At 41.9% G+C, this 8,342-nt stretch overlaps 2 protein-coding genes across 4 annotated transcripts; both read right to left on the bottom strand.

Moving 5' to 3' along the window:
- Window positions 1–1,426, bottom strand: LOC111804029 (GATA transcription factor 5-like). Of its 2 annotated transcripts, none has more exons than XM_023688693.1 (2): window positions 938–1,426; window positions 1–907 (listed from the first exon to the last, which is right to left on the bottom strand). In XM_023688693.1, the coding sequence occupies exons 1-2, from the start codon at window positions 1,085–1,087 to the stop codon at window positions 176–178; spliced, it is 882 nt and encodes a 293-aa protein (XP_023544461.1). In that variant the 5' UTR covers window positions 1,088–1,426; the 3' UTR covers window positions 1–175. The 2 variants fall into 2 exon arrangements, with proteins under 2 accessions (XP_023544461.1, XP_023544460.1); XM_023688692.1 differs by having other exon boundaries at window positions 1–1,114; window positions 1,211–1,425.
- Window positions 1,427–1,881: 455 nt separating this feature from the next.
- On the bottom strand, window positions 1,882–7,262 carry LOC111804028 (probable methyltransferase PMT27). 2 transcript variants are annotated; one of them, XM_023688691.1, is made up of 9 exons: window positions 7,010–7,262; window positions 4,281–5,520; window positions 4,026–4,175; window positions 3,659–3,929; window positions 3,453–3,563; window positions 3,160–3,334; window positions 2,805–3,077; window positions 2,525–2,719; window positions 1,882–2,437 (listed from the first exon to the last, which is right to left on the bottom strand). In XM_023688691.1, exons 2-9 carry the CDS (start codon window positions 5,478–5,480, stop codon window positions 2,221–2,223), a joined length of 2,592 nt encoding a protein of 863 aa, XP_023544459.1. In that variant the 5' UTR covers window positions 5,481–5,520; window positions 7,010–7,262; the 3' UTR covers window positions 1,882–2,220. The 2 variants fall into 2 exon arrangements, with proteins under 2 accessions (XP_023544459.1, XP_023544458.1); XM_023688690.1 differs by lacking the exon at window positions 7,010–7,262 and having other exon boundaries at window positions 4,281–5,794.
- Window positions 7,263–8,342: the final 1,080 nt, after the last annotated feature.

Below are 8,342 nucleotides of genomic sequence, written 5' to 3'. Positions count from 1 at the left end.
TAAGAAAAAAAAAGGAAGGGATAAATATATTAATAAAAGCTGTTGTAATTTAATTGGCAACAAGCGCCGATGACCTACCGCACCTAATGAGGCTCCCTGAAAATGACATTTTTTTTACACACTGCACCACTAAACTTAAACCGGGTTCGTCTATTCTGGTTCTTTTACACTACTCCTACGGGGTTGGGTCTGGACCGGAGTGGGCCGTCTCCGTTTCCTTTTTCTGTCGCATCTCCAGTACTTTCCGGTGGTGGTTTGAATGAAGCTCGCTCGAGAACGTCGGGCTACAAGCCGGTCTATATTCGGGAAAAAGCCGCCCGGATTTGAACCGTACACCGCACGCATTACACAGAGTCTTGGACCCCAGCGGACCAGCTCGCCACTGTGGGGTTTTTTGAACACCGCAATGGCTACACCGCCGCGGCGCCTGCACCCTGCCGGAACCCTCCTCTGCTGGGTTTTTCTTTGGTTTCTTCGGCTGTGGTGGGTATAACGATGGAGAAGAAATTGAATTCGTTAATGACCAGACTCGGCCGGAGATTTTTGCTCGCTTGCTTCTTGGCTTTGAGGGAAATGGGGTGTTGAGATTAGATTCAAAATTCGGAAGGGTGGGGGCGTGGTGGGTTGGTTCCTTTTGGTAACTATTGGGTTTCTCTGTCAAAAAAACAGAGCAGTTCAGTGGTGCGGCAGAGTATTCTTCTTGGGTGGAGTCGGCGACGAGATGGGACAGCCATTCGAGGTCTTCAAAATCTCTTGAAGAAACAGACCAAAAGACATCTCCAGAGGAATTGGTGGAGCTGTGGTTGGAAATTTCGTCGCTCTCACGGTATTGTTGAAGTTGCAGGGGAGCAGAAACAGAGGAATGGTTGTTTTTCTCTTCACCCTCTGCCTCCTCCTCCTCCTCCTCCTCCTCCTCTTCTTCTTCAACAAACCCATCTTCTTCATTTGAAAAGTTGAAAAGTTGGTCTACAAAAATGTAATCGGAGGAGGGGGATGCAGAGCTTTGCGGGTTTGCAGACCGAAGCTCATCCAAATGAAGTTTGGGGCTGGGTTTGTTGATGAGACCCATCTTCAACGCAGCCTCCATGCATTCAATTTCCGGAGACAAGCAAACCTAGCAACAAAACAAGAGAAGAATTTGCAGAATGAAAAACGTAGGAAACAAAGAGAAAGGGAAATGGAAGAATTGGTGAATTGGGTAAAAGTATACAGCATTTAATGAAGGGAAGGAATGGCGGCGAGGCCTCGGCGTTGGTCTGAAACTGCCCGTTTCTCCTTTTATGGGACTGCTTTCTTTTCTACTCTGCTATCATGGATCCTACGCATGGAACCGATGGGTGAGGGTGGTTGGGAGAATAAAGGAAGAAGGCAAAGTCATCCATTGTGAGAGTGGGCGCAACAGCAAGTGGGGGAGGCAGAGTTTGTATTTGGCCATAAGTGATAAGTCCCTTTATACAAACTCCACCCAAAACAAACAACCTTCAACCAATAATCTTTTTTCCCCCCCTTGCATGTCTAAAATTTCAAACACTTACAAAACATTTTCATGCACCCTTCATAAATACAATCACGACATAACCACGCTATCTACTTGTGCTTGTCTTTTTTTACAAAAGCAGTAGAGATAGAAAGAATGGTAGGAGATGAAACTGACAGAAACTGAAAGAAGTAGCCGTTGAGGAGATTTGATGAAGTGAAATTAAGATTGAAAAAGTGGGTGTTCTTTTTCTTCTTGTAATCTTCTGCAAAACTGGGAATCTTCACAAAGCCCCAAGAACGAGTACAAAGGGACAGTAAAAGGAGACTGTTTTGTATTGACTTTACGTGCAGAAAGAGGGAAGGGATAGGGATGGCTGTGGATCACAGGTACCCCTTCAACCATGCTTTAGAGTTCTTCTTGTTCATGGAAATTTAAACAGTTTCGATCACAATCAAGATGGTTTTGAATAGAGAAAGACATGTTTAAGAGATTGAATTTGAGTTGATATTATAAGAAAGATTATGTCCAATTTGTGGACATATTTTTGTAACATTATGGATAATCCTAACAATTTGTGGACTAAAACTCTCTCTGTTTCTCTAATGGAATACTCTCAGTTTGGAAGCAGCTGAGGTATGTGCCTATTTTACATACTGCAACTCTTCCAGAGATTGTAGCTGGTCTACAAATCTCTGTAGAGGGTACTTTCATTAGAATTGGGTGCGTGTTTGTGTACAAAATCAGGAAGACTCTGCGTAGATATCTGGTCGCCAATTGCCTTTCTGAGCACTCAGCAGCCCTTCCTGGTTTTTGGAGAAGGTCAAGTGAACTTCCCAACGGAGAGACTTTAACATGTTCTCCACTTCTCCGATCGTGCTGGACTCATCTCGGACGATCAATTTGCCTCCTGGTCTTACGATGCGGTCGACCTCTGCTAAGACAGGAGGCAATTTGCACCTATACAAGAGAAAAGGTCAGGCTTGAATCTTTATCTGTGCACTAGAAGCTTAAAATGAGGAAATGTTGGAGTATATCTTATTCTACCTCTTTTTCAACTTTGAGAAAAGATGATCAGCGTGTAGAAGATCATATGTTCTTGGATATGTGCTGAAGGATTCACACCAATCATGGTAAATGCCGAAGAGACCGCGCTCGTAGATCACCGGAAGCGTATCGGGAGAGTCTACATTCACTACGTTAATTACCCAGACTTTAAGGTCTCTCAGAGCTGCTGCAAACCTGCAAGGACAATGTTGAAATGTTTCGAGTCGAAAGTATAAGTTTTGTGGATGAGATAAGAAGAAACAGAAGGATTTACTCATACCCGCCATAAACAGATCTCATATCCATCACATTCCTGATGTTAGACAAATTTATGCCTAATCCATTCATGTAAGTTTTATTCACAACTCTTTTCCAATGTTCATAATCAGTTGAGAAATCTTGAGGAGCTGGTTTGCCATAAACGCCCATCTGGGAGCTGTTTAGCCAGTAAGGAGGTGCTTGCAACCTCTGAGGCCATTGTTTTGGCCAGTTGCTTCCCCTCGCTGCATTGTCAACCGGCACACGGTGCATACATGCTTGCAATGGCACATACCTGAAAATAGAAGTCCAAATGCTAAATCAAATCAAACCCATTGAACACAACTGAACTTGAGATGTCCTGAATGCTCGCTTACCATGCTGCGTTCGGATCGTCGTCGTTTTTGCACATGGAAGGACGCTTTTCGTTTCTTTGATCGTAGCATTCGTTTGAGGTTGGTTTCCTGTAAATGGCAGCTCCAATGGAGTTCAACTTGTCCTTCTGAATTGTCATAAGCTCCCAACACATGGACTTTGTCAAAACAGACATTGCTGAGGGAAAAAATAACCAATGAGCATTCAAGTGGCCAGCGAGGTAGATATCTAAGAACGCTTCCGAATCTATTTGTTTGTTGAACATGTTCTGTTTCTTGTCTATAAACTTACTTACCTTTCCAAATCTCAACGTCTTCTTCTAGGGTCTGGTACACCGGAGTTGCAGACCAAACAAAAAACCCTCCCGGCCTCAGCACTCGGTTCAATTCTAAGAGAAGCATCCCACCTGCATCGGCGAAAAGAAAACGTCTCGATTTCCCAACTGTCGAGCTGTAATTACAAGTTAAGAAGATTAGAGAAGTCCATGGTTGATTATATAACCTTCTTCATGCCAAGGCACTCTGCATCGAGCGCAGTGAATAAGATCAAAAACCATGCTTGGAAATGGCAGACGCTGTGAGCCCATGACAGCAGAAATGGCTGGAATTCCCCTCTCAAGGGCGAACTGGACTTGAGCTTCATGCTCGTCTTTCGGTGCAAACGACATTGCAAGCACGTCTTTTTCGAACAGATAGCCACCGAAGCTGGCAACTCCGCAGCCCACGTCCAATATCACTCTTGTCTTCTTTCCCCACTCAATATCAGGTAAAGACTACACTCATTTCATATCTTAGTTATATTGGATCTAATATTGAAATCAAGAATGGAATTTGATTTTGATGCCAAGTTGGAGATCATTTTTTCTTACCTGTTGAAGAAAATCTATGTAGTGTAGAGCGCCGTGGATGAACTGAGTACCACCGCCGGGAAAAGTCAAGAACTCGCCGGTAACCTTGACCCAGTTTTGGTGGCCTTTCACCTCGGCAAGCTTTGTGCGTGGTACATTGTGGTACCAAATCTGTGGCAATTCACGAACACGGACAGCTCATGATATGATCCAATTCAGACGGATTGGTCAAAGAGTAATCACAAATCACAATGTCATCTATCTACATATTATTACCTTGTCCCTACTCTGAGGCCATTCGATGGATGTTTTGTAGTTCTCCGGGAGGGAGACCAGGCATGTGGGTCCCTCCTCCGGGCAGTGTCTCTCCCGGTGCTCGAAATGCTTTGTCGTTCGCAGCTTCTTAATGGCTTTCTCATTATCTAAACAGGGGATGTAATCAGCCCCTGCCGTGACATTGCAGAGCTTCCACGTGTATCCATAGATGCTACCGTCACTGCTCGATTCTTCCCTCCGGCGATCATTCTCGTTCTCCGATTGCGCTGCCTGCGTCGACCACGATTTCTTAGACTCCTTCGACTCCTTGGGTATCACTGAGCTCTCAAGTGACCCTGCTGTGGTAGTCTCTTCCACTTTGATTTCCGTTTTTGTTTCCTTTGAGGCTTCTTGGCTCCCCTTGGATTCAGTTCCCTGTGATTCTTGATCCTCGGTCGGCTTTTTACTATTGTCGCTCGTGTTCGAGTTGTCCTGTTCTTGTTGCTGTTGTGTCTCTTGTTGAGCCTTGTCATCATCCTGGTTATGAATTTCGGGTTCTTGCGGGACTTTTTCGGGTTCAGATTCAGGTTTCTGTTGATCATTTTGAGTGTCTCCACTGTTTTCTGGTACATCTGTTGCTGGTAGTTGCTCTTCATTTGAAATTGCTTGTTGAATTTCTTGTGAATTAGCGTTGTTTTCAGGCTCCTCCTGTATTTGCTTTTGTTGTTCTTGACCATCAACTTGCAAAGGCATTTCATTGGATTTGGCATCCACATTCTCCGTGGATTCATTGCTTTGTTCTTGACTCCCTCCTGAATCTAATTTGTCCTCTGTTTTTTGGGCGTCTTCCGGTTGTTGATTTCGAGTCATTACAGTCTCCTCCAACAATTGAGCCTCATTGGCGTCTCTCGACTCCTGGTCTTTGGAACCATCATCGACGATAATATTAACCGCGTCATCGGATTTAATAGCATCGAGAGGGAGATCACCGGGATTATCCTCGAACACGGAAGTGGCATCCTTCTCTTGGGATTTGGGGAGTTGGGTTTCGTCGGAAGAAGTGCGAGTTGTGGACGGCGGGGGAAGAACGGAGTTGGAGGGGAGCATCCATACTCCGAGAACGCATAAGGATAAGAAGACGAGAGTCGTAACAGTGGAGGCGTAAGAGGAAGAAGAAGAAGAGGACGATCGCTTGCTACCACGAGGCCTTCCGAGAGCCATAACAGAGTGGCAAAAGGTGAAAAAAAGGAGGAACTTGGAGATTTGGCTATGGGGAGTGAGAAAGATATAGTAGTATGGGAAGAGAGAAAAGGATGGAGAAGACAAAGGATTCTAAATTTAGAAGCTTCGAAGATCCAAAAGACTCGGAGAGAAGACATGTTTGTAAGGGGACAATTGTCCATTCACAAACTTCCTGTTGTTGTGCCTACGCCTTTGCATGTATTGCATGCACCCTTCTTTTATCTCCCACCACCTTTTCTTTTTATTTATTTGTTTTTTTTATTATTATTATTAAATCAGTGGGCCGTGGGCCGTGGGCCGAATCAGTAAAAAGAGAAAGGCCCATTAGAAACCCAGCCCATTCCATAGGAGTTGGCCGAAAGCAATAATAATAATAATAGAATGAAAAATAAAATTAGAAACATTAATATTAAAAGCTCTAAATTTCGATGTGGATTTTTATTTCCTCATAAACTAAAATGACATTTTCTTCTTCCTCATGACTCACTTAAAATATCTTATACTCGAGTAAAAAAAAAAATCTTTAGGCCACGTTGATGTTAAATATATGTAATATTCCTTATAATAGTGTATAAACCTTTTTCCTAATAGACACGTTTTAAAATTGTGAGGTTGACGGTGATAGATAACGGACAAGCGGATAATATTTGTTAGTAGTGGGTTTGGGTTGTTACAAATGGTATTAGTGCCAGTGAATGCTAGGCCCCAAAGGGGGACTGTGAGATACCACATCGGTTGGAGAGTGAAACGAAACTACAAAATCCCACATTGATTGGAGAGGGGAACGAGTGTCAGCAAGGAGGTTGGGCATCGAAGAGAAGTAGATACTACAAAATCCCACATTGATTGGAGAGGGGAACGAGTGTCAACGAGGAGGCTGGGCGTCGAAGAGAAGTGGATTGTGAGATCCCACGTCGGTTGGAGAGAGGAATGAAACATTCTTTATAATGGTGTGAAAAATCTCTCTTTATCAGACACGTTTTAAAACCTTGAGTGAAAGTTCATAAATGAAAGCTCAAATAGGATAATATATGTTAGCGGTTGGTACGGGTTGTTATAAAACATTTCTTATAAGGGTGTGGAAACCTCTCGTTGATATATGCATTTTAAAACCATGAAGCTGATAACGATATGTAACAGGCCATTTCTTACAAGGGTGTGGAAACCTCTGCCTGACAGATGCATTTTAAAACTGGAAAGTTGATGACGATACGTAACAGGATAATATCTGCTAAGTCAGTAGGATTTCATTTCTAAACAACAACAAAAAAAAAAAAAAAAAAAAGTTTGATTAAACATGATGATTGTGAATGAGTATTAAAACAAGAATAGGAATATGCAGCTGTTTATTAGCATAAGAACAATAATTAATTATAATTGAAAGGTTTAAACTAAAGTAGGCCATCATAAGAAGAAGAAGAAGAAGAAGAAGAAGAAGAAGAGGCGCAGGCCAATGAAATATGAAGATGTCCATAATTAAGCCATTATANAAAAGGAGGAACTTGGAGATTTGGCTATGGGGAGTGAGAAAGATATAGTAGTATGGGAAGAGAGAAAAGGATGGAGAAGACAAAGGATTCTAAATTTAGAAGCTTCGAAGATCCAAAAGACTCGGAGAGAAGACATGTTTGTAAGGGGACAATTGTCCATTCACAAACTTCCTGTTGTTGTGCCTACGCCTTTGCATGTATTGCATGCACCCTTCTTTTATCTCCCACCACCTTTTCTTTTTATTTATTTGTTTTTTTTATTATTATTATTAAATCAGNTTATCTCCCACCACCTTTTCTTTTTATTTATTTGTTTTTTTTTTTTTATTATTAAATCAGTGGGCAGTGGGCCGTGGGCCGTGGGCCGAATCAGTAAAAAGAGAAAGGCCCATTAGAAACCCAGCCCATTCCATAGGAGTTGGCCGAAAGCAATAATAATAATAATAGAATGAAAAATAAAATTAGAAACATTAATATTAAAAGCTCTAAATTTCGATGTGGATTTTTATTTCCTCATAAACTAAAATGACATTTTCTTCTTCCTCATGACTCACTTAAAATATCTTATACTCGAGTAAAAAAAAAAATCTTTAGGCCACGTTGATGTTAAATATATGTAATATTCCTTATAATAGTGTATAAACCTTTTTCCTAATAGACACGTTTTAAAATTGTGAGGTTGACGGTGATAGATAACGGACAAGCGGATAATATTTGCTAGTAGTGGGTTTGGGTTGTTACAAATGGTATTAGTGCCAGTGAATGCTAGGCCCCAAAGGGGGACTGTGAGATACCACATCGGTTGGAGAGTGGAACGAAACTACAAAATCCCACATTGATTGGAGAGGGGAACGAGTGTCAGCAAGGAGGTTGGGCATCGAAGAGAAGTGGATACTACAAAATCCCACATTGATTGGAGAGGGGAACGAGTGTCAACGAGGAGGCTGGGTGTCGAAGAGAAGTGGATTGTGAGATCCCACGTCGGTTGGAGAGAGGAATGAAACATTCTTTATAATGGTGTGAAAAATCTCTCTTTATCAGACACGTTTTAAAACCTTGAGTGAAAGTTCATAAATGAAAGCTCAAATAGGATAATATATGTTAGCGGTTGGTACGGGTTGTTATAAAACATTTCTTATAAGGGTGTGGAAACCTCTCGTTGATATATGCATTTTAAAACCATGAAGCTGATAACGATATGTAACAGGCCATTTCTTACAAGGGTGTGGAAACCTCTGCCTGACAGATGCATTTTAAAACTGGAAAGTTGATGACGATACGTAACAGGATAATATCTGCTAAGTCAGTAGGATTTCATTTCTAAACAACAACAAAAAGAAAAAAAAAAAAA

Source organism: Cucurbita pepo, chromosome LG10 (genome assembly GCF_002806865.2).
Source record: "Cucurbita pepo subsp. pepo cultivar mu-cu-16 chromosome LG10, ASM280686v2, whole genome shotgun sequence".
Lineage (NCBI taxonomy): Eukaryota > Viridiplantae > Streptophyta > Magnoliopsida > Cucurbitales > Cucurbitaceae > Cucurbita > Cucurbita pepo.
Note: the sequence above shows the minus strand (reverse complement) of the source record. Positions and strands in the feature narration are given on the sequence as shown.

Excerpts from the sequence above, each read along its gene's own strand:
- LOC111804029 (XM_023688692.1), bottom strand. The coding sequence starts at position 1,087 with ATGGAGGCTGCGTTGAAGATGGGTCTCATCAACAAACCCAGCCCCAAA.
- LOC111804028 (XM_023688691.1), bottom strand. The coding sequence starts at position 5,480 with ATGGCTCTCGGAAGGCCTCGTGGTAGCAAGCGATCGTCCTCTTCTTCT. Across the intron at positions 3,078-3,159 it reads GACGATCCGAACGCAGCATG|GTATGTGCCATTGCAAGCAT; the intron begins GTAAGCGAGCAT and ends TTCTATTTTCAG. Across the intron at positions 2,438-2,524 it reads TTCTCAAAGTTGAAAAAGAG|GTGCAAATTGCCTCCTGTCT; the intron begins GTAGAATAAGAT and ends TCTCTTGTATAG.